Genomic DNA, 27,134 nt, shown 5'->3' on the forward strand with positions numbered 1-27,134 from the left:
CAAAAATAAATGAACCTCAACAAAGAACCAGAGAACTAGGATGGGCTTAAAGATACCTTTACATATGTCTCTGTTTCTTTATAGATAAAAAGCTTGTGTGTCCTTTAAGTCCCTTGTCGCGGCGCACAGTGGTTCCCAGATGGAAAAAACCCAAAAAAGTGAAACAATTTTTTCAATTTTTTTGATTTGGTTTTTTGATTAAAAATATATTTAAATACAGAATGCAATCAATTTTAATTTTTTGCATAGCCTGGTTCCCGAGTATACTTAGCTCAAACTAGATTCTTTAAAATTTTGGAAATTTCGTTCTTTTTTTCTGCAACTTTTGACGAATTTTTTTTTTAAGAATAGAGCTTTTTTTAAAAAAAAAAAAGTATGTAGTGTTGTTAATGGTATATTTGTCCTTAAGTCTACATTTACCGTTTGTTGAATTTGCTTTTGAATCAGAAAAACCAGAATATTATATGAAGAAACCTCTAGAGCGAATAGTTTTTACTCTTTGTCGGCCTATAAAAAAAAAGCTCCACGATGCTCCACGTTCATTTTAGTATTAATTTAAAGCTTATGATATATACTATTTATGGTGTTAAAACAAATGACCCATATTGACCCATTCTCCTGTAAGAGCTTCTTGAGTGTAGCAATGCGTTTCACTCAAACAGCACTTGAAATTGGCTTCTGGTATTACCGTTTCTAATTAAACGGCTTTTTTTTTTTGTAAAATAAAGTGGTTTACATTATAAGAGGTATATGTAGTCATCACTGATAAACCAAAAAATAAAGAAAAATCAAAAATTTTCAAAAAAAGGGAAAATATCAAAAAACGGTATAAATTTAAACGGTATGTTTTAATAAAATGTTGAAATAAACTCAAACGAATTTAATTTTGCTCATAATCAACCATAGTTATAAAATAGCGGCACATTTTCTAAGAAACCGTAAAAAGGCCTATTTTGATAGCTTTTCTAAAATGTTCTCAAATGTAAGAAAACATTTTTTTTAACAAAGTAAACTTAATTTATTTGTAGAGAATTAAATGAAGTTTTCAAATGTATTCTTAAATTCTCTGTAAGGTGATCCGTTGTTGAGATATTGATAGTCAAAGTCAAAACTATAGTTTTTGTTTTGCAGTCTAAAAAAAATCATAAAAGTTTGAAACAAAAAGAATTTTAAAGCCAAATAAATAGCCTTTCTAAAAATGATAATCATTTTTTCGCAAAAAATGTTCCCACTTTTTTTTAGAGAAAAGTAAAAACAAAACAAATTCGGAAAATTTTGATATTTGAATAGTTCCAGATCTAGTTATTTTACCATTAGAAATAAAATATTTAGTTATTAAATCCTAAAACAAGACGAATGTAGCTTTCACATGCTTTTTGTTTTGTCATGATACGATCATTTTTTACTGAGATACAGCCTATCGAAAATCACTAAAAAAAATCACAATTTTTTGGGCTAGTAAGTAAGTAGTAAGGTGCTATAATAATTCTGAAACTTTTTAGTTATTTGCTTTCTCAAAACCTTCTTTGTATTCAGTTTTAATTAAGTTTTAAAAGTATAAGAGAAATTCACATCACAAAAAAAAGGAAACAAAAATAATAAATATACTCGTATTAATCAATACAACTTTTGAAAAAAATGAGTAATTTTAAAGTACGACGCAGAATTTTTAGATCACGATGAGAATTCGTTTTATTTAATTTATATACCAAATTTCAATCAAATCGGTCCACCCGTTCAGTTTTTATAGGTTTTTTCCACTTCCTCCAAAGAAGGGAACCACTGTGCGGCGGCGGCATGGCATGGCGTGGTGCAGCCAGCGCGGCATGGTGCAAAAGTAGAAAATGGTTGAGAAAAGTAAACTTTTCTCGTGGATCTTTTGTGGAATTAAAAGGAATAAAAAGGTGGTTGTCAGGGAAACTGTTCTTTTTCAAAAATGGTTAGAAGAAGAATTGAAAGGAAGTTGAATAGAAGAAGTTTGGTTAGACGAAGTCTTTTGGAGATAGATAGAGAGTGAGTTTGTTAAAAGTTTGAATTTTTTTTTTTCATTTTTTTTTTGTGGTTTTGGTCTGAAGAATTCACATGGAAAGTCTTAGATCTTTTTCAGACTTTAAATGGAATTTTTTTTTTAGAATTTTAAGTTGGTATCTTATTTCTGACTAAATTTTGATAGGAATTGGTTACGCGAGAAGTATTTCTTTCGGTATAAGACTTTGTTTTCTGAGTGTACTTTGTCTCGTGATGGAAATGATCAGTGATTAAAATTTATGTCTTCCTCGGAAAGAACAACACTTAAAAATTCCACAAACAATTGGTCACACAAGTTATGATTATTATACCTCTATTCTCAAACATTTAGTCTTCTTAAAAAAAAAGACAACAATAACCATCAGTCAATGGAAACAAATTATAAAAAAAAAAAAAAAAAAAAAAAACAAATTGCTAAGTCAGAAATATACCAGACACGGAGCTTACGGAAGATTTTACCAGAACAAACTTTTTTCAGATCCCCTCAATGTGAGTCCCTCCCTATACTAATTGACAGTTTTCATTTTTCCTTATATCCGTGTGTATGTGTAGATAACTTCAAAAAAAACTCTATGAGAACTGGAAACATCGTATCTATTCATAGAAATCCGGACTTCTTACCTCACTAAACTATTTTTCTCGAAAGCTAAGTTAAAATTAATTTTCCAACGAATTCCGTAAATTTTGAAGCGTTCCTAATTTCGATGGTTTATTCCTTTTCGAGGAGCTTTGTTTCAACTAACCGTTTTCTTGCAATTTTATTAATCATACCGAGATATTTTGCCTCATTTTTAAACTTGAGAAGTTAAGTAGTGTTAATGAAATTTTTGTCATTTGCTTATACTTAAAAGCCAAGTATAATGATTTAATTTTTTAAGCAATATTTGCCATGTCTTGGTACGGGATCGGGTCAAAATTCTGGCTTCAAAATTCTGTTTTTTTTTTTTACGAAAATTCTGCTTTTTTTCTATTCTGTCTTTCAAAATTCTGCTTTTTAAAATTCTGCCAGCATAGTTTTTGAACAAAAAAATTCTGCTAATTCTGTTTTTTTTTTATAGCATACATCTCATTAATAGTTATTCAACTTTACTATTTTGAAAGCAGAATTTTGAAAAAAGAATTTTGACCCCGGCAGAATTTTGACCCCAACCCCCTTGTACATCTATCAATTGGCATTTTAAAGTTCATTGTTTTGCATTCAAGATGATTTTACTGCCCAATTTGTAGTAGGTAAACAAATTTTTCCAATTTTTAACAACTTTTTCCAAAACAAATTGTTAATTGTTTTGCTCACTTAAGGGGGGAAATCCCTCTGGACGACGGGTTTTTCAAGAATTTTTTTTGGAAAACCGAAAGCATTAAATTAAATTTGGGAAAATACATGATATTATTGAAATCATGAAGTGTTAACACAATTTTTTTGAAGTAATAAAAAAACAAAATGGCGGCTCTACAGCAGTTCAAAGTTGATGCCTCGCGTTTGCGCCGTGCAATGCCCAGATCCAGTTAATTATTTATAATCAAAAGAGAAATTTTTTTCCATTAAAATATATTTATACGCATTGCATGAACCTAAATTTAGCAAAAAAAAAGTCTAAAATAAAAATTAGAGACTAAAAAAACGAAAAAACACAATGTTTTTTTATAAACAAATTGTTAAAAAAAAAATATTTACTGTAAAAATTATATTGAACTTTTAGGTTCATGCAATGACGAATGAGTTAACGAGTAATTTGCACTTTATTTCAAGTCGATAGCTTCATTACTTTTTGAGTTACGTTACACGGCGCGAAAAAAAAAACGTGTTTCGAGAAAAATTCGTTTAAAGTTTTCATTTTTGTACTGTGGTAGGCTCGTAACGCATGGGTTTCAGGACTATCTGGGGACTTTTGAGGCTTCATTGAAGGCTAAGACCACTAAAATGACTTTTTTAAGCAAAAAATTAATAATGCAAAAATTAAAAAATTCCAGAGGGTTTTCCCCCCTTAACAGTGGTGTTGCGGTGCCGTCAGCAAAGCTATCTTCAATTTTTGTACTCTCTGTTTGCAGTATATCGCAATTAAATAAAAATTATAAAATTGGTCATAAAAACAGTATTTCTTTAAATTTTGATACTCGAGTTAAATGCAGAAAATTCTATTCTCTAAATATTGTATAAAATTCCATACAATTTTACAGACAGGACGATCTTAATTTTAATTTGAGGCCTTCGTGGCATACTCTGTCAAATACGTAAGACAAGTCTATAAGAAGACCGCTTAGCAAATTTTTTTTTTTAACAGAAGCGTTCTTTAAATGTCAGTGATTCTGTGCACTTCAACAATTTTCAAGTTCTTACTCCTAAAAAAAAGCTGTTTTTTTTTTTTAATTTATTAGTGCACATGATCGTGAACCTAGTAAAACCGGCTGCATGCAATCTTTTAGTGAGGAAATCATATGCTTATGCGACTTACGTTCTAATTAAAAATTCGTTCTTTGACATTTGTCGAAAAAAATTCGGCCTTTTATTGGAAGGTTCAGCGTTTAGGAATTTTAAAAACTTAATGATCAATATAGTGATGGCTGGTGGTTCGAAAAACCGCAAAGGTTTTTGTTCTTTTAATATCCTTACTGAGCATAATTTCACTTTCATCCAATTTATAATGGTCACTGCGATGAGCTGCCGAACTAAACTGTGTTCTATTGAAAAACTACGCCTGATCTTAGTCTCTTACGTCAGGCAGTTACTTAAGCAGCAAGAGCACTCAACTTGGAGAACGACATCTCATCATCACTCCGCGTAGCCCTAAGACCTGAATTTTTCTGAGAAGTCAATTAAAAATTTTCATCAACACTGAAAACATAAACCATCAGGGAAACACACCCACGTTTTATGTTATAAGTACTTTACACCTTTCAAGCTTTAATCCAATACAAAGTAGATAATTGTTTAAAACATACTAAGAAGCAGTCTTCCTTGCTGAGTTAACGCTGGAGGGTTAATTCTTAGGCTACTTTTGATTACTTAAAACAACTTTGCCGTTTCATAAGTTGATACTCTGAATCTCTGAAAAATCGATAAAACGCTTAATGCATAAAGACAGTAATTCCAAAACCCACTTTTGTATACTCTTTAAAAATCCGATTAAACAAAATTTGGTCATGTTACAACATTTATCCATTAAACTTTTTTTTTTTGTTATCTAATTTATACTTAATCACATCAATAGAATGTCAACATATGAATGTCAAACAGCACATGTCAAAAACTCTTAACATTTAAAAATTCAAAGGTTTTCTACATAAAAAAAAACAGAATCAATATTCTAGAAAAAAAAATATATACCTACATAAAACATTTTCATCATCAACTTTAATTAAAAATATATGCACATTGATGCAATAACTTTACAACAAACTTCTTTCTCCCCCCACTGCGTACCTATAATTTGAAAAAAAAAAAAACCATATCCGCCCCTCAACCAACCAACCAGCCAACAACCCTACTATCCTTTTCAATCATCATACTACTTGATAGACATCCAAACTGAGCTCTTTCTTTTTGTATCCTTATTTTTTTTTTTTTCAATTTCCATTTTCAGGATCAATTTCACTGCACCAGCAGCTCAATAACCACTCCATCCTCATCACCTCACAATGCAGCAACCATTCCTCCAGCTCCAGCTGCAACCACTAACCCCATAAAGGACCCACCAGACAGCAAAACCGATGCAGTTCCAGGGCCTGCTATTACAAGTCCCCGACTCCACAAATCAACCAAATCCACCATCAGCTGTGATACATGTTGCCAGCTCGAAGACTCTCCCATTCCAACTCCACGCAATCCATCACCCATTGGCAACAGTGGCAATGTTGCTAGCAACACAAATTCTCCCTCGCCATCGCCGCGCAAGCAGAGTGTTGAGTATGCGCTAAGCAGACACATTCCACAAAGCAACAAATCACCAACCACCCCCACAAAACGGTCTGGTGGTGATAGTGGTGAAAGCTCTCGCAAAAATTCTTCTGCACACAATCCACAGGTCAATGAAACCATCGATATTACAACAACAACAAATGGCAATGGCAACACAAACAGTGGAGACTTACTCCAAGTGAGCACACTAACTGCGGAGAGTACAAACATCAGCAGCAGCTCCAACAATGGCTCCCCAACTCACCACGAGACAGCAGCAACAGTCGTCTCTACTGCTGCTGCTCCACCATCATCACCAACCATCATCACCACTGCTCCAACTGAAGCAACAACAACAACAACAAAACCAGCAACAGCAGCAGCATCACCATCACCAGTTACCATATCGGTAACAACAACTTCTGCGGAGGAGGCTGTTGCTGGCAACAAAGCCATCACCGAGCTCAGTCGTGATTCGGATATCACAGGTGTCGTAGCGCCACCAGTCAAAGCAAACAGGTACGCGTTCTCTCTGTTAACTTTTTTTTGTTTTTAGAAAATCGTAAAAAAGTTTTTTTGTTTCTGTTTTACTTTTATCTGTTAGTTAGTTTTTCTTTCTTGAAAAGAAAATTTAATTAAAAGTAAAAATCTGGAAAAAAAAATCTGTCTTTTGTCGGGCGCCATTTTTTCACTTCCGGGTTCACTGAAAGGAGTGGTTTTTTCCATTTTTTGCTTGGTAATTATAAAAGCCTTTTAAGCTAGTTCAAGGCTGTGGGAAATAGTGAAAGGACAACCATTGGTGCAAATAGTGTGTTGCACATTGATAACCTTGAAATTCAGTGTCACCCTGGTAAAAGGGGTTGGAAACGGGTTACCACTTACAAAAAAAAAAAATAGAATAGAGTGAAATTCTGTGTTTATTCAGGGGAATCACTGATTTCTTTGTATTTTTTTTTGTGTTTGTCAATCTTTAAAAAAAATTACATCTTATCCTTGGATTAAAATTAAAAGGATCAAATAAACAAATATTTCAATCCGACTGACAACGACCGACGACGAAAACAGGATCATCTAGGTAAAATATACACCTACGTCGTTGTCATCGTATAAGTGAAACTCATTGAAATGGAATACTCGTACTACTTCAAGCGTCCCAGCTAATTCAAGGTGAGAGAAAAAAAGAGTGATTTTACCTTCAACAATATATACCAGGAGCAGGAGTCGACCTATCTCTAGATACATCTCTTAGCTCGCACAGAGCTCAATGTTATAGAGGATATTATTAAGCGGGAACAAAAAGTCTCTTACTATATAACACATAGAAATGTGTAATTCCCCATTCGGCACATGTTCTTGTGTCATAGAAATGTTCGTTTTTTTTTTTTTGTTTTTTAATTCTGTTGTCGTTTTATTTTTTTTGTAAAAGCTTTTTAGCGTAAAAAGGACATCGTCGAAAATGAGTTGTGTTTTAGTTCTATACTAGATGGTTATATAGGACTAAGGGGATTTTTGCTGTCGTTGTTGTTGTTGGTACTTTTCAACAACTGTAACTTTTTTTGTGTGTTTTTTTTTTTTCTGTGTAAAGGTGTATAAGTGTGTGATGGGAGTAGAAAAGTGATGCCATTTTAGTGTTGAGGTATTTTTTAGTACCAAAACAAGGAAGTAAAATGGAGTGATTTTTTTTTTGAAATTCTTGTGGATTTTCGTTGAAAAATGCTATGAATTTAATTTTAAGGAAAGTGAACTTTTTTAAATAATTATAGGTAAATGAATTAAAGTTGTTCCTTTGAAATTATTTCTCTTAAATTGTAAGTTATGTATTTTTATCTCGTAATTTGAACGAAAGGATATCTATGAAATGTTTTTTTGTTTAGTGTTTAGTTATAAACTTTGGTCTCTCATTTTCAAGGACCCAAAATATGAGAATTATTGTCACACTGTCTATTATCTACAGTTGCAGAATCGTATTGAAAAGTTTAGTTGAATAAAACCCATAAAGTTGTAGGTACCTATGTAATAATAAAATGGTTTAAAAATTTTGGAACCCTAATTTCTTCAGGTTATGGCATTATTTTCAGGAAGTTGTGAGAAATACAAAATGAAATTTGTTGTTAATGACGTCTAACATAGAAAACTAACCTGAAAGAATGACAAAATCCTGGGCAAAACTAAATTTGTTTTTTTTTGAAAATTTTCTTTTGCATTTTTCTTTGTTTTCGAAGTTTTGTCTTTAATACAGATTAAAATCAGTTGGATGAAATATTTAAAATTTTAAATTCTAACTACCACTTAAAAAATTTTAAAAGAAAACTTGTGCTAAATCGACTGAAAATTAAACACGTAAACAGTTGTTTTTTTTAATTTTCATAAATATAATTTTTTAACGATTTTTTCGGGATTGAGATTGAGTGTTCGAAATGCAGTCAGAAAAAATTTAACACAGTCTCCAACAAGTTGGAGTTGGGATAAATATGCTTTGGAACAATTTGAAACTATGGAACAGCCATACAAAAAGAACTCTTAAATCCTATTGGTTTGGAGCGTTTTCGTAAAAAAGTTTTTCTTTACAAAGACTCAATTCATTAACGCATGATTCTGTTACATAAAAATTATTTCTGGTGCAAACGTAGTGCTTTGTAGGTAAGGTATTGTTTTCGTGCCATTCAAAAAGTTGTGATGGATACATCAATATTTTTGAGAGTTTGAATTTTTGAGAAATTGCCCTGTGTTATTAAATTTTAAGTCGTAAAAATTTTAAAATTTGTAAGAGGTTGTTCAGAGTTTCCATTTGTATTGCGACGCAGAAAAAAATATGTCGAGACTATATTTGTTGAAAATTTAATTAGCTTTCAGTTTGTAGAGTATGATTTTTCTCGTATAAAAATATACCTACTGCCCATAATCTCGTAAAGGCCCTTAGTACCTACAAAATTTTAGATTTTGATTTTTTTGCATATTTGAAATTAGGGCACTGTCTCTGATTTATTCTCATTAATTTTTTTAGCCTAGGTCTTTAAATAAATAATCCAGTTAAATAAGGGTTTAACCTCGGAATGAATGTTAGTAGAAATTTTTTTTGCTCAATATCTTTCTTTTGCCATTCTATAACATATCTCAAAAGTCTAGAAAAATCTCATGTCCGCTTGTCGCGATTTCAAGGTCAAATCGCGAAATGGAGATTTTCAAAATTAGCAAAAATAGGCTATGGTATTATATAAACATATTATACATGATTTCAAGGTAGTTTTTAATGCTGATTCCAAAAAATCTAAAATTAAGACAATCTGAATTCAATGAAAAAAATTAGCCTATTTGCACTTATTCCTAAGATGAACAAGAATCTTCTTTAGTGCATATCCTAAAATTTGCACCTCCATCAAAAAATACCATTATTTCGTAGGTATATATATTTTTTGTAAGGGATTGTTTTGATTTTTAATAATGATGGATTCTAAAATCTTCATGCAAAATTTGGTTCATCTACCATAACTTTTAAGGGTTTTTCGGCAGTAAGTTTGCAACTGTTATAATAATATGAGTTGACAGATGAAAAACAGGTATAACTTTTTCCAGAGACGTCAGATTGTCTTAATTTTAGATTTTTTGGAATCAGCATTAAAAAATACCTTGAAATCATGTATCATATTTGTATATAATACCATAGCCTATTTTTGCTAATTTTGAAAATCTCCATTTCGCGATTTGACCTTGAAATCGCGACAAGCGGACATGAGATTTTTCTAGACTTTTGAGATATGTTATAGAATGGCAAAAGAAAGATATTGAGCAAAAAAAATTTCTACTAACATTCATTCCGAGATTCACCCCTTTTTTCTCCTTATTTTACTGTATTAACATAAATCAGAATATTCCAAATATTTTTGAATTTTTTTTATTTTATATGCAAATTGGGGTATTTGATTTTGTGTTTTCCTTTACAACTCAGAATTATGAAAAATGTAGTTATGGACTTTACGAGATTATGGGCAGTATACATCTTCAAAGTTTTTATGAAATATAAGTAAAGGGAATGCTTTATTTACGTTTTGGACGTTCAAAATTCAATATCTCAAAAACTTTGCACTTTAGATCCATTTTAGTGCTAGATTCAAATTAAAAAGGTCAAAAAAGGTCATTAGAAAAATATAATTTGGTTTCTATAGAAAATTATTTCTCGCCAATATTACTGTCATTTACGGAAAAATCGATCTAAAAAATCGTTTTTTTTTTTTTTTTTTTTCAATTTCTCTCAATATTTTCTAAAACAATAGTATAGTTTTTCCACACAATCTTAAATAAAAGGTTTAACCTTAATAACTGCATTCCAAACTTTTCAAAATGAGAAATTTTTTCGGTAACTTTTTTGATTGAAAAATAGGCTAGGTTTTTTTTTTTTGTAAATTAAATTCGTCAAAAGTAAAAAATTAACTTTTTGCTCAAAAAACATTCAAAATAGATAGGAAACATAACCAAATAATTTTTAACCACGTTTTGTTACAATCAAAGTATTTTTGTAAAGATAAAAATAAAAACTCAAAAAATCGTATTTTAGCATTTTTTTTTTTTCAATAATTTTGAGGTAACATAAAAAAATGGTTTGAGTAAAAGTTGTAGACACTTTTACTATCTATAACTTTTGCATATAACTTTTTTCGATTGGAGGTCTACTTTTGACACCCACCCCACTTTTTTGCCCACCCACAACCTTTCCCCCAGTTTGAATTTCGAATACCTTAGAACTATTTTTTTTCTGGGAGGTTTAATGGTCAAAAATAAAACAATAATTTTCCGTTCAAAATTCAATTTCTTTTCAAAAAAAGTTGTCGATTGAAACTAAATGTTTTCCGATTTGTACAAAAATAAAGATTCAAAAAAATTGAAAAAATTGTTTTTAACTTTAAGATAGTTTCGTCTTTCCAATCAAGATTTGCAAAAGAAAAATTTGTTTTGCTGAATATTTTCAATTTGTCCATAAAATGTGATTTTAACTCTTTAAGAATGTCACCTTGTACTTTGATAAGTATCCAATTTCGGTTTTATAAGCATGTATTTTTAATATAATTATTGGAATCACTTGAGGGCGTACTCATTATTAAAAGTAATTTTTGTGTAAGGAAGTACATAATACATGCGGTTTTTGGTAAAACTCATTTCAATCAAAAAGAAACTTTATTGTTGATTACGTATTAATTTAATCATTGTTGAACACTTCTAGGAAAAAATCCTACCGTTTATCAATATTTTCAGTTTTTGACATGAAATCATTTAAGTTTCGAATGCAGTTATACACAATAGAAAATTCAGACGAAATCTATAGTTTATTTAATATCCCTCATATTTCTTAGAAAAAAGAAATGCAATTGTTTTAAAAGAACTTTCATTATCCGAACAGAATTAAAGCTTTTCAATATTTAAAGAGTTTACCTGAAAATTCAACTGCGTCTTTTTTAAATACAAAATCTGTGTTTCCCTTCGCATACTGTAATACATATTCGTACCAACATAAATATTTTATTTGCCAACAAGTACCTAAAAGTACGAGAATAACAATGCCTTAGAGAATGGAGCTTATATGTGTGTAGTGTATATTTTTGTGTCCCTGTCCTTGTGTGTTGGAAAAGTCCTTTAACCAAAAATGTTAGCATAACCTTGATAAAAAACGTTTTGTTGTTATTATTGTTGGTCTTGTGTTATATTTTCATAAAACAAAAAAAAAAAAACTAAATTCAAGTTAAAAGGAAACAGTCATTGGAGGACCCACAACGAGGAATCAAACCGAATCCTTTTTTTTCCGTGTCCCTTATGTGTGTAGTGAGTGTCTCTTTGTATGGTGCGATGATGGTGGCGCTTGATTATTCTTTTTCTACAAAGCACCAATTTTGTTCTCATTTTTTCTCGGGTTGATAGTAACAAAAAGTACCTACATCCCAACACGTACATATATTTGGGTGAAGGGCTTTTGCCCCTGGCTATATTCCCAATGGCAACGTTTGTATTTTAATTGAGCGCCAAAATTGAAATAAAAACGCTTTTGGGTTGTCATGCGTTTTTCATTTTTTGTTTGCTTCTTGTTACTTCTCTCAGTCAGCCTCAGTCAGTATTCAAAAGGATATGATTTACTTTAAATGAAAACGATGGCAAGGGATTTGTAGAATTCAGAGAGAGAGAGAGAAAAAAAATTACCATTCTGCAGTTAAAAAGTTAAGTGGTTTGTGTTAATGGTCGTCATCGTTGTCGTCGTCGCCATCGTCATCATCATAGTCGTGGTGTTTGAAGGAGACTGTAAAAATTAAATGAGGACATAAAAAATTATACTATATGAAGGTGATTTGCACAAAGTTTTTTTCTTCCTGATTTTTTTTTTTTTTTTGTTAATGATTCCATAGAGGTTAGTATGGTAAACGCATAATGCAAGCCAAGCACTCTCCATCTTCATGTAATAATTATTATTTTAAAACTCTAAGGGCTAAAGGAGATTACTTTAACTGGTAATGGTTTTTTGTCATATACCTAAAATAAAGCTAAAATATAACGTGATTACACTTCTTGTTGAATTAATAACACTTAACACATCATTTTAAATCAGATGGTTTATGTAGATTTTTGTTCTACTGTTTTTGAAGTACCTAATGGGAATGTGCGAGGAATAACAAGGATTAAGATGGTGTTATGCGTGAAACTACTTTACTCACCAAGAAGGGCATTGAATTCACGAAGCACGAAGGTATTGCATTTTGCGCTCGACTGTCACGCAAAAAGTTATGGGTTCATGCCCTGTTATTAGGCAACATATTTTTTTAAAGTTTACTTTCTTATATCCTCTAAAAATAAGCAGGTAAGCCTGCAGATACAGAGCACCTATTTTTTTTCTTTATTTGAATATAAATATAATGCACGACTGGGTTGCACGTACCTACAGTGGTGGAAAAATAATTAGAAACACGCTCTTTCTTTTCAAAATGTTTGTACCTATGTTCTTAATATGAATAAAAAATATTAGAAATATTTTTTAGCAGAGGTATTTGAAGAGCTTGATGTTTTACTAAGGATCTCCTCTTTATTGCACCTTCTTTTTCTAAAATATAAGGGGTTGGTGTGTCAGGAATATTGTTAAGGACGTTTTATTATTTTTTTGGAACATGTGTCATTTTTCGAGGACTGCAACCACATTAACCAACTAATAGAAATTAGTTGGTGATAGTCCTTTTTATTAATTGTACGTTTAATTAATTGACCAAGTTTGGCAAATGTAAATGCTAAAAATCAAAAACGGGATATTTCTTAGTAATTTTTCCTCAGTGTTTCTAATTATATTACCACACAAAATTGGACTATATTTTAGATTTTTTGCAATATTTTTCTTTTGTTGGATAAATTCTAAAATTTTTTTCTTAAAATGTAACAAGGATTATATCATCACTTGTGTTTGCTAAAAAATTGTTAAATATTTTGTATTTATAGTAAGAAAAAAATAACATTTTGTAAACAAAGGAGGATGTTTCTAATTATTTTGCCACCACTGTACATGCTCTTATGAAAAAAGTAGCTGATATCTTAAAGTTTTCTTAGGAACAAAAATTAGTCAAAACTAAAAAAAAATAATTTTTTATAAATGAAATTTTTTTAACATTTTTCACAAAACAATTTGGTATGTCATTTTGAAGAAATAACTAAACAACTACTAAAAACGAAATTTTGAAATTTTTCATTTAGCCGTTTTCAAAAAAATAATATTTTCAAAAAAAAAAAAATATTTTTAAATATTTGTTTTTTAATCCGAAATGTGGTTAAATATAATAAAATTTTAATGTTAGGTCCTAAGTGGGCTTAAGGTCGTTATTGAATATTCCAAAATTACTGTCAACGTTTCAAACGTGTTTGCGTTCTTCATAAGGACTCTACAAATTGGAAAATATTTTTTTAAAAATCTAATAAATTGGTACCAAAATCTAATACTTACAGTATGTTATATATTTAATTTTAAGAGTTTTCTTAAAATTGTCGGTTTGGTTTTTAATTCTTTTTTTAAATTACAAATTTTTCAAAATTATGAACTTTAAGCCTTGAAAAAGACGTTTTAAATCTTCGAAATTTCAAAATATAAAAAAATTTTGTTAAATAATTCAAAATTTATTATTAAATCTAATCTTAAAAGATTTAACCTAAAATGCCTCTTTTAACAAATTGAAGATAGAAAGATTTTTTTATAAAAATTTTCATTGAAATCGGGTCAGTTGTGTACCTACCTACAAAATATTCTGAAACCAAAAAAAAACGCGTTCTATCACCCCAAAAAAATATTTTTTTTTTATTTCAAAAGTTGCCTCCTATATGTGACAATAGATACTCCCCAAAACTTTAATGAATATTGTTCGAGCCGTTTAAAAAAAAAATTATGTGTGCAATTCACATGTGTTAGAAACATTAAAAAATCATTTTTCTTGCAAAAAAAATCAACTAAAAACTACCTTTTTTTTATTCAATCACCTTTAAATCCATTTTTTTATATGACAAGCTGCAATAAATTTTATGTCATCTGAAAGCTTATTATTTGATCTTTTATATAACGCTTCAATCATATTTCTACCATGCCGAAAATTCAAACTGAGATTAAGGTACTTCCTTCACTAGTGGCTAGTCTTCGGTAACAGATCTCCACAGGTGTTTTCAAGTTTTTCAATTAACAATTGTGTAAATTGTAGAGCACGTACCGTTATGTGTGATCAAATGAAAGGTAATAGGTATTGTCAGCATGCGTAAAGTTAAATAAAATTTGTATGTGCTTTAGATCAAATGATAGAACATGTTTAGAAAAAGAACATCTTTTCACCGTTACCTCAGGATTTTGGATACGAAATTAATTGCAATTTTGCACAATTATAGTTTATTTGATTGTATATCTACAGTATAAATTTCTTTCATCTATCTATTAAAATAAAAAAGTTATAACCAATTGATTTTTCCTTTCGCTTTTTCGTTTCATCTTGTACACTATAGTACATTTTCTCGGAAAATGCAAAAAATGAAAAAAGCTTGAATTCGAAAATTTGTTTTTGTCATTATTTAAAATTTTGGCCTATCTATTAAAATTAACACTTTAATTACTGAAAAACCGTAAGATTTCATAAATCGTATGGTTTTTGAGTAATAAGGTGTAAGTTATAATAAATAGGCCAAAATTTTAAATAATGATAAAAAAAAATTTCGAATTCAAGCTTTTTCATTTTTTGCATTTTTCCGAGAAAATGTACTATAGTGTACTAATGTAAATTTTTCTTTCACCATCTGAAAGTAGATATTTCAACGAACAAAATACCCACCGACTTTTTGAAAAAAGCTGATATTTTGACAAGTGAATTTTCGATTGAAAATTAGTGTGTCAAAATGAGGTGAAAAAATAAATATTTTAAATCAAATAAAGTACAGTAAATTTGAGACATAATAAGGTTAGTTGTCACCAAATTTCGTAGAAAAAAACTTTTTTTTTTGCAAAAGGTAAAAATAAAAACCAAAAAATCGGTTTTTTTAATTTTTCATCTAAATTTTGAGGTTATGTGAAAAAATTGTTTGCACAAAAGTTTTAGATCTTTTTATTACCTACAACTTTTTTCCATAGGACTTGTAGTTTTACCGGAAATCAAGATATACCATTTTTTACCATTAAAAACTGAACCCACCCACTTCCCGAACTCGGTTCGCCCGTAATTTATTTTTCTTTTCATTTTTATCATATTCAATATGGGTTTCATTCTACTATGTTTTTGTTTAGTTTTTAATGTTTTTGAAGGCTTCGGCACTGGTCTAATATGCCAGGAACGGTTAAAAATCCTTCCATTTTTAAAAATACCACTTGGCTTTTTCAAAGCGAATATTCTTAGTTGGGAAAAAAGTTCTATATGTACTGTATTCAAAAAGATATTCAAACTAAAAGCGTAGGTTTAAATTTTACCTTTTTTAACTTTATTGAAAACAGACCTTAAAAATCTTTTACAAAAAAAAAACACCACCTACCTACGACAACATGATAACAATAATCAACTATGAAGACTGATTTTCTCTTTTATTCAGCGAAAATACATTGAATATTATGAATCCTTATCAAAAATAACACCAAATAAGTCTTAAAGCTAAAGTTAAGCCTTTTTCGAATTGAAATATTTTGAATGCCAGTTTTTTTTTTTTTTTTTGAAAATCCTGATGTGTTGGAATTTAAATTCGTTTGAAATAACATAAAGCATTGATATTTTTTAGAATTTAAATAAATCCCCACACCCAACCCAATTCATACACACATATTTTTGTGCTATATTTATGTGTGTATGTGTACATAAGGAACTCTGATAAGAATATTTCAAGTATTTTCAATAGAACTTCCGTTTCTAGTATATCCTTTACCTACAATCCTTTTGCCGCATAAGTAAACAATATTTGAAAACTGATGAACCAAAGAAGACCTCTATATGTTTTGTTTGTTTAAAGGTTGAATTAACAGAAATGTAAATCCTCTATAACCTTTTTTGGTTAAAGTATAAAATGTGATAAAATATATTTATGAAAATTCTATTTTCTGATATTTATCTTAAGCCAGAAGTTTATATGGAAAGTAGATTTAATATTGAAATTTCTTTTAAGTTCCTGGTTGAAAAGCTTTGTAAATTCATTTACCTTTATACTGTTTCTGGTTTTTGAAATTGAATTTTTGAAATTGAATTTTTGAAATCAAAATTTTATTTTTGAAATTGTATTCACACTCGTAAGTGTTTCAGTATCAAATTTTGGATTCTATTCTAACAACTTGATGTATGGAGAGTTGGCTTTAGGAATAGTCTAAATAGTATTTGACAAATATCAGGAGATAAGACATACCTAAAGCTAAGGACCATTTCTGTTTTAATTCTGAATCATCTTTTAGAGTGGGAATTGAGGTACTATTCTTGAAACATATCGTTAGAGAGTTCAGAATCCCCATTCTTATTTATATTTTTTTTTTCGAAATTTTAGTTTTTAGTCTACCAAAACTTACTAAATGGCAAAAAAAAAAAAACAGACAAAAAAAAAACAATTTTCGTTGACTTTCAATTCTAATGCAAAATTAAATCTTGTAAATTAGCAAACAACAATTAAAACACAATCGAAAAATACAAATAAGGGAAATGAAAAAAAAAAAAAAACCATACAACTATAAAAGCGTTAAACGAAAATTGCTCTTTACCAAATTAGGGTAATTATTTTCAAGAAAAAGGTAAAGGTATTATAGCGCTTATGCCGGTTATGGATAAGGGCATCTGGTTTTAAATTATCCATCTCTTATATACAAAAGAGCGCACACAAATCCATGGTAGACATGGTTATAACCTTTTTCACGCTAAAACTGAATAATTCATTCAAATAAAAAAAAATAGAAAGAAACCTCCTTTCAGTTCTTGCAATTATTGCAAATACACAAAAAAAACAACAACATCATAGCGATAGCACTACTGAACAAACAATATTACACATAAATATGCAAAGCTTAAGAAATTCATCTGAGATTTTCCTCTCCAAAGTTTCGAAGGTCCAAGCCAGCTAGCAGTACCTACTATACAGGGTGTCCCAAAAGTAATGGATCAAACGAAATATGCTGATAGGCCAACTTAAGGGCTCTCAGAATTTAATAACTTGTTCATCCCAAATCCTTACGGTTTTCGATTTAATGCAGTTTTTGTGAAATTTCGAAAAATGCCGACTTTGCATCAGTATTTTGCTTCCTCCGCTCATAATTGATTTTTGTTTTTTACAATTCTTCCACTAAAACGTTTCCTAATAATAGGAAATAATTAATTAATCAAAATATTTTTTATTTCATACGCCATTTTGCTGCAAATTAATTAACAGTTTCATGTTTTATAAAAACTCAATTTCTTACTTTTATTTCAGAGCAGCATCCCGAAAAAAATTTGCATGGTGTGCTACTGGTTTATTATTTTAAAAACTTGCCGTGTTATTGCAGTTTTCAAAAATGCATAAAAGTTTCCAAAGTTGTAATTAGAACAAAAGATATTACAATTTAAATGCAACAAAACAGGGTTTTTCAGAGAAAAATAACAAACAAAAGTCGAGACTTTTATTCAAAAAGAAATAAACAAACAACAGTCGAGAAAATGTGTTTATTTTTCTTTGTTATTTTTCTCTGAAAAGCCCTGTTTTGTTGCATTTAAATTGTAACATCTTTTGTTATAATTTCAACTTTGGAAGTTTTTATACATTTTTGAAAACTGCAATAACACGGCAAGTTTTCAAAATAATAAACCAGTGCCACACCATACAAATTTTTTTCAGGGTGTTGCTCTGAAATAAAAGAAAGAAATTGAGTTTTTATAAAACATGGAACTGTTAATTAATTTGCAGCAAAATGGCGTATGAAATAAAAAATATTTTGATTAAATAATTATTTCTTATTATTTGGCAATGTTTTAGTGAAAGAATTGTAAAAAACAAAAATCAATTATGAGCGGAGGAAGCAAAATACTGTTGCAAAGTCGGGATTTTTCGAAATTTCACAAAAACTGCATTAAATCGAAAACCGTAAGGATTTGGGATGAACAAGTTACCAAATTCTGAGAGCCCTTAAGTTGGCCTATCAGCATATTTCGTTTGATCCATTACTTTTGGGACACCCTGTATAGCAAAAGCCAAAGCAGAATCATCATCACCATTATACGAGAATCAGGATTGCAAATGAAAAAATAAAAAAAAAAATAGAAAATGAACAGAAGAGTTTCTGTACAGAGGACTTAGGGGAGAAGTGGTAAAAAAAAAAAACAAAAATTAGTGAAAATAGAATAAAAAGGAAGCAAGATGATGCACAAATCCGTTTTCAGGATTTGATTACAATTTTCTATCTGATGCCAAGCAGTTGTTGCAAGAAATGAAGGTATTACGTGCTGTTCACTTCGTTTCTGTTCCTGTGGACGACAGAAGAACAGCACACACAACGACAATGGGTTTTCTTGTTCGAGATTATAGTTTACCAAGTTAACTCCTATACCCACCTTGTCGATGGTATACATAGTTTACATTTCTGGTAGGAGTATATGAATGCAGCTGGCAATAAAATTCCATTACAGTAATTAGTTTTGCAAACGAAATTCTAGAAAGTTACTTTGCGCAAAATAAACATTTATTTCCCCTTTGTCGTGAAATGATTGATCAAATTGTTTCTCACAAATACTACACAAGAAGATCAATTTGAAAAAAGTGGACACTTTTTCGTTTGATATTGTGATATTTTATTATTGAACTTCTAGGAAAATGAAGAAATTCCCTAAACTAATTTGTTTTGCATTTTGAAGGAGCAATTGAGTTAAAAATAACATTACAAAAGTTTTGACGAATAGGATTAAAAGAAAATATGTTATTTTTTAAATTCTACCTATAGAAAAAATAATTAAAATTTTTTCTAAGTGAATGAAAACCCAATTTTATCGAAAATGTTAGTCAGCAACAGAAACTAACATCAAAAATTACCAAGAAAAATACCCTTGTTTAGAAGAAATTTATTTATTTGAAATCGCTTGGAATTGATTCACAAATATTAGATCGGTTGTTTTTCTAAGAAATTTCGGTTTGACTTTTTTAGGTGAGTTTTTTTGTTTTTCGATGAACTGAACAGTTTTTCTGCTAAATCGTTGGTATAAAATTTTGTAAAAGTGTATTTCTTTGAATTTAAAGATTATTGAATTTAATTTGATGTGACTGCAGCAACATTTTTTTTTTTTTTGAGACTTCTTTTTCGAATTTCTTTGACTTAAAAAAAGTAATTTAATTTCAATAGTCATATTTCTAAGCACAACTCTTGACCCAACGAACGTTGTTTTGCACTTAACGCTTGTTTGAAAGATTAAATTAATTTCTTACCTCCATTAAGAATTTTTACTGAGCATAGTAAACATTTAACAACTCAAGAATATTGCGCTATATGACTGTGACTTTTTGGGACAACTCATTAACAAAAGTTGACCAGTCATTAACTTAAGTTGACCCACAAAAAAAAAAAAAAAAATTGAAATATTGGGTCCCAAATTGGATTTGCTGTCCAAAACAAGTCCGAAACGCTTCCAAAACGCGTCCAAAACGCATCCAAAACGCGTCCGAAACGCGTCCAAAACGCGTATGAAACGTGTCCAAAATGCGTCTGAAATGTGTCCAAAGCGTCTGAAACGTGTCCAAAACGCGTCCAAAACTCGTCCAAAATGCGTTCAAAACGCGTTCAAAACGCTATGGAAGATTTTATCAACAAATTTGCTTAAATACGAGGAAAGTAGGTACCTATTACTTTGATAAATTTTGGTGCAACGATACCTACTTATTGATCATAGTGGTTTAGTTATTAAAAAAAACTTGTAATGGTGTGTCCAAGTCTAGGAGATGGAGGGGCCCCCAAATAAATTTGGATTCAGGGTCCCCAAAGGGCTAGCTACGCCACAGATATTAATATACATTAGGGTGTGTCACTTTTGTAAAAAGTACTCTAATTTTCAAATGTTATAGTGGTCAAAAGTTGTATTAGGGTCTGAGATTTAATAAAATGTAAAAAAAAATTATAACATCGTTCTTCTTTGGCTCGCTTAAATCGATTGAAAGAAAAAAAAAAACGATTTTATGTGAAAAAATTAGTTTTTTCCTTCATTTATTATTTCGCAGCTTCTTTACTAAGTATTCAATTCCAACAAATATAAGCTTAAAAGTTTTTTCTTGGAATTATCTTTCATGTGAAGGCCTACAAATATTTAATATACCTATTTTTGTTTGTAAAAAAAAAAAACATACCTATGTTTCAAAAACCTCTAAAAATTCAAATTTCTTCGATTTCTTCCTATATTTTGAGCGAGCCAAAGATATCAATTAAAATGAAAATTGTAAACGCAGGATTTAATTTTGATAAGCAATGCAACTTTTGAAAGCTATTACATTTGAAAATTCCATACTTTTGCATTTTGACACACCCTAATATACATAAACTATACCAATGTTTGACCAATATCATCAACTTTTTTTTTCGAAAATCTGAATTTTCAGCTTTAACTTTTCAATTTAATCTTTATAACTGTTCATCATCGAACGAGTTTATTATTTCCCTAGAAAGGAGACTGCGCACTTTTGTATGGGACGTGGCCTATCGGTGTAACACATTGTGACTACATCAAATGAAAGGTCTCGATGTATTATTATTTTATATGGGCAAAAGTCTGTATTTCGTGCAGGGAAAGTGCAGTGATGCAAAAATGTATTCAAAAATGTATTCAAGGTTATAAAAACCGATAAATTAATTTTTTTGAAAATGAAAGCAGTTGATGGATTAGTCCAATAGAACACCGTTATTATAGTGTTTTTGAATCAAGTCAATCAAGCATCTAGTCAAAATGTATGAATTTCTGAATTTTATTAGATAATGCACTTTCCCTGCACGAGATATAGACTTTTGTCCATACAAAAACATAGTACACTCATCGAGACCTTTTATTTGATGTATGTCTCAATGTGTTACACCAAAGGGCCAAAATGCCCAGTCTCCTTTAGTCTTTTTCCATTAAAGTTATTTACATAAAATAAAATGTTACACATACACCACAGTGACCGACTATATTTGGTTTATAAAAATTAATAAAAAAAAAATCTATCGCTGTCCAAATAATTAAACTAGATGACCTTGTTTAAAAAAATTAATGATTTTCAAATTCATTTAATCGTTCATGCAAAATCTTTACATATGTTTTACTATAGTGTATCCTTTTATAGCGCGGCAAGAGTAAAAAAACCAACATTTTAAATTGATGACATAATTCACTGAGGATTTTCATACAGTTTAATCTCTAAAAAATCCTATATTTAATTTCCAGGACATTATTTTTAGTTTTTAATTTAATATTTTTTCTCTATTTTGTTTGTGTTCAAATTCATCTCTCCAACTCTTTGTGCTTTGCAATTGCAAGGCTGAAGTTTTTTTTCGATTATTATTTTGTTTTCCCTCTCGGTTTATCTAACAATCACACTATTTCCACCGCGCCAAACAAATGCAACACAAAGTTATAAATAAAACTTGAAAAACTGCAAAAAAAAAAAAAACTAAATAATCTATCTGCCAGAGAAAAGTACCATACATCCACATCATCATATAGCCAAATGCAGTCGACCAAACAAATGTCCTTGGCGAGGGATATAAAGTGATTTTTTCCACTTATTCCACTTAGTCGCCGGAATAAAAGCAACTTTTTTAACAAACTTTGATGTATGTGTGTTGGTTTGAAGCATAATATGACTATAAATGTGTGTGTGTGTGAGTTTATTCTGCACGTGCATGTGCATGTGTCAAGGCGCACAAAAAACACTTCTGCTTCCTTATAAAGTTTCAGGTGGTGTGCTTTGTAGAAAATATCCTTCCGTTGGCTCACCCTCTGTTTTTTCTCTTCATCGTTGTCGTCGTTAGTCCCGTCCCGTATTCAGGTTCCGTTTCTCATAGAAAGCACAACCTTGCGACAATGATTTTGAACCTCTGAACAGAAACTCTCGGTTTTGTGTGTCAGTCTGTGTGCAACTTAGTTTGCATTCGTAAGGTGGGCTGCATTAATTATTATTGGGGTAATTGTTTGCAACCACCAGCATGGTCATAATGCACTTTTTGCTGCAGGTTCTACTTGCAAGAGATATCTACTCTATACCTGGCTTGTTTGTCTGTTCTTTCCTGCTCTCTGTACCTAGGCCAGAAGCTATCCAAAAATGAATTATTATTCTAGAAAGGAGGATAGTTTCTTGGCTGTTTTTTTTTTTTGGCAGTAGATTTTTTTTTTCTTTCATCCCTTAAGTTGCATGTGGGTGACTGAACAATTTGTTTGGATTTAAGTGTTTTGCCACAGCAGCAGAAACAGCATGGAACTATAGCTAGAGCAGGCTTAATTACATAAGATTTTAATTGTTCTGTGGGATGTGTGGGACCGTTATATAGAATGATATTGTGAGGGTATAAAACTTGAAAAGCTGTGGATAAAAAATACACCCTTGCCCCTCATCTCTGGAAATGAATAAAATTTGTACACAGTGTTGTAATGGAAACTTACTCCCCTTTTTATTGCTTAGCAATTATTGCTATGAGTGGTGGACAGAAAATAGCAATTGATTTTTACTACAAGGTTACATGATACCCTCAGTACTTATATCTGGTTTTATTTTACATCTTTTAAGCACGAGAGGTGTTTTTACTTGGATGTACCAGATTGTACCTATATCTTAAATAAGTACCCAAGGTTTGAACCCTCTTCATTTATTTCATTAGTTTTTTTTTTTTTGTATTGAATGGGTTTGATTGTTTTTAGTTATTTAGGTTATAGGTCATTTGCATAGGGGTTTTGGAAATTCGTTCTTTGGGTTAGTTTCAATATTTATTTTTTGTATGTGCCAGAGAATTAAAATGATGAAGTGAATTTAAAATTACTGTTTTTGTAGCTTTCCTAAAAGAAAAGGAAGTTGACAGAGTTGTGTGACAGAAAACGATTTTTAAGAAAAAATAGTACGCATACACCACAGTGACCCACTTACATATCATTATCAATTAAATAATTCTTTTAAATCAATGGGCTCGTTAAATCAAACAAAAGTAAATACCTACATGAACTAATATCTTGAAATATGCATAAAGGTATAAACCGTAGAATGGTCGGCAAAATGAAAAATTTATATATTTTGAGATCAAAAAGTTTTTAGGCACAACGGATTGAATTTTCTATGGATCTGTCAGTGAAGATTTTCAACTCACTATCTTTTATGTAACTTATGTATTAAAAAACGGTTTTAGTCAATTTAAGAAATTTTAAAAATATCATTTTTGTCAGTAACTAGTCCTTATGGAATAAAATCGACAAATACTGCATAATTTTAGTATTTTTCGAAATGAAGCGATTGGCTTAGAAGATTGAAAATTAACGATACCTACCAATATCGAAAATTATATGTTTCTTAAAAATCATATTCTTTTAAATGTTATTGACGCCCATGCTAACTATGCTAGTTTTCTTGATTTATGATTTTTTCGTATATAATTAAACCAACTTCAATGAAAGTTTTTGTACCGAACCGTTTTAGTAATCGAAATATTAAAGTTTGCAACATTTTCAAATAAAACGTATTTTTGGATTTTTTAAAATTTGTTTTGAAAAATCAATTCCAAACATTGTTTTATTTCTCGATCAATACTTGTTTTTTAGTCATAAAATTTGTAGTAGATTTCCATAAGAGGATCAAATCATTTCAAAAATATTTTTTAACAATTCAAAAAAAGAAAAACAAGATTTTGTTTTTAACCCCTTATAAACCAAATCATAAATTTTAAAGTTAAAATGTCAATCGACTTGCTTTAACTATACTTACTTTTTAAAAATTCAATATGTTCATTATTAACTTAATACTTTCGAAATTTACGGAGTAAATAATAAGTTTCATTAATTGTATACAGGGTGTCCCAAAAGTTAACGTCGAAACGAAAACGGTAGATAGGGTAGGTGGTGACGGTTATCAGAAAAATAATAAAAAAAAAATCGCAGCCATATATTTTGGGAATTATTGAAATTCGAAAAAAAAAACCGAGAAAATGGTCACCCTCTGACGGTTTTCCATGTGCCATGACTACAAATCTTAAGTTCTCTATTTTTTTTCTTTTGCAAAAAAACGTTGATTGACCTTGCTAACAAGTGCATTCAAAAATTTTAACTCAGCTGCATCAGTTTTAAAGCTAATATCACTTTTTTTTCCAACTTAAGAGTCAAACATTTTACATGATCCTTGTTCAATGAAACGAAGTGTAAAAAAATTCACTACGATATTTCGGCAAGTTACCTTGAAAGTTGGTGTGTTCAATTCTCTTTTCAAAATGGTAAAAAATTTTTGAAAATATTTCATAAATATCGGAAATAAAAATGTTTTACTTTAGAAATCCGATGTTTTTTACTGTTTAATTTTTCATATTATTTAATTTTTGTACCCTTTCAGAACTAAATTTTTATTTTTAGAAGTGGTAAAGTGCTGATTTTTCAAAAGTTGAAACAAGATTTAATAATGGTAATAGTTGGTAGAATACGTTTTAGGTTTATGAATTCAAATAGTAGAAAAACTTATCCTTTCGGTCTTTTTACTGGAATTGGCGATCGTAAAGCACTGCATACCGAAAGCAGGTTCGAAATAAACTTTTTAAAAAAGGTTATGCTATGCAATGCTATGATGTATTTTTAGTTGAATTTAATGGTTGTATGAATTTCTGACTTCTCGTGAGAGGTGTTTGACCGATTATTACTTTACTTAAGTCTTTACTTAAGCTAAGTCAATATTTTGCGTGATTTTCCAGTTGTGTTGAAGACTATAAAGAAGAACGCTTTTACTTTAATTCTTTCCCAAAAAGTCAGAAATTCATGCAATCATTAAATTCAACATTAAAAAAAAGTTTATTTCGAACCTGCTTTGGGTTAGCAGCGTTTTACGGTCGCCATTTTCGGTAAAAACACAAATTATCTTATTTTCAAAAAAAGCCGAGCTTTCAATATTAACTGTTAATTAAAAACTTTCGGTGCCATTTATTAATAAATCAATATTTAAAAATTATGTTATAAGCTTCAAAGAAAAAAACAGCTTTTGGGGGATCTTTGTTGGTTTGTAGCAAAAAGGGCACAAGGCGTTAATTCTTATTAAATTTATTAATTTTTACCTAAGAATTCTTAGTATTTTAGACAACTCTTAAATACTTTATACTTTATAGATTTCACAACTCAATTTTGTACAATAGTTTTTATTTTTATCAAACTCCAATCCACCATAAACTCTCATAAATAAAACAATATTCCACACAACTATAGGACCTAATACTCAATTTAAATTTTTAATATAAATTGATATTATTTCTAGTTGAATGAAGTTAGTTCTGTCTCTAAATTAAAAATTATTTCCTGGTAAGAACAAAAAAAAAAACTAAGAACTGTCATTCGCAATCAACCAGTTGCACATAATATTAGTCAATTTGACTTCTGGTTGTGGGTTTGATGTGTCTACAATCTTGCTTGGTTCTCAAGCTCAAGGCCATTCTTAAGGTATTTACTTTTTGCTAAGTCGAAAAAGCTTGTTTAAGTAATGCATTGATATAATAGGAGCTTGTTCCCATATTAAAGTCTCTTTGGATGGATACAAGTTGGTTGATTTATGCGAAAAAATTTCAGCCATACATGTATTTTGGAATTGTAAGTCTACTTTGTATACATTTGGTACTAGCTTAGAGTTTTAAATGCCATTTACAAAGCATTCAAGAACCATATTTCATTTAGTCGTAGCCTTAGAAGACCATACTAGAAATAAAACTTACATGTTTAAGGTGTCGTTTCATCAATTACAATTAAAAACTTCAAACTAGTTCAACTTCCATATAAATCATGTAACACAATTTACCAGTTTCATACAAATTCCTCTCATCTACCATCAAACCACATAAACAAAAAATTTCATTGCAGTTCAACAATAACCATCTTCGTGACTTCGAGAAAAACTTTATTAGAATTGGTTCGGTGGCGGTTACCTACCTCAGGTTAAATTAAAGTTCAGTTTATATCGTGCAGGCACTTATACTTTTATTCTTGTTTTTATTTCTTTAGCACACTTTCCGTGTCTTTTGTTTGTTTATTGAATACACAAAATAAACCTTAGGTAAAGGTAGAGTTAGGTTGATATTTTGTGCCAAGTATTTTACCAATAAACTTCTATATTAAGCTATAAAAGTGTTTGAGGTTTGAGAACCTCTACTATAACAAGTGGTGGAGTGGAACACATACCTATGAGTAGATAGACACAAAGAAATTATACAATAAGAAAGTCAAGATACATATATACATTAGGGAACAACAACTTCTATTCATGGATAAGTTAAAGTTGTTGTCTGCCTTGAAATACCACAATAAATAAATGAAAAATTCTTATTCACCATTTTGCCATTCCGGCCGCGCCAACAAAAGTGGAAGACATTTTTTCGCTGTCAAGTTGCCGGTAAACTTTTTTATTATTTGTGTGTGGGCTAGAAAGGTGGTTTTTTTGTTTAACTTCTTGGTGCAAATGTGTTTGACAAAAAAGTACAATGTTACATAAACAAAACACGTTCCCTCAAAAAAAAAAAGTTTTTCGGACAAATTGTAACAGATAAACAACATTT

The 27,134-nt window shown here is 30.1% G+C and overlaps 1 protein-coding gene across 1 annotated transcript in view; it reads left to right on the forward strand.

Moving 5' to 3' along the window:
- LOC129910712 (mucin-5AC) overlaps positions 1 to 27,134 on the forward strand; it is a 343,104-nt gene that overhangs the window by 38,876 nt on the left and 277,094 nt on the right. Inside the window, exon 5 of the mRNA XM_055988201.1 lies at positions 5,610 to 6,442. Coding sequence (XP_055844176.1) covers positions 5,610 to 6,442 — 833 coding nt within the window. The remainder of the gene's footprint in view (positions 1 to 5,609; positions 6,443 to 27,134) is intronic.

The sequence above is a fragment of the Episyrphus balteatus genome, chromosome 2 (genome assembly GCF_945859705.1).
Source record: "Episyrphus balteatus chromosome 2, idEpiBalt1.1, whole genome shotgun sequence".
NCBI lineage: Eukaryota > Metazoa > Arthropoda > Insecta > Diptera > Syrphidae > Episyrphus > Episyrphus balteatus.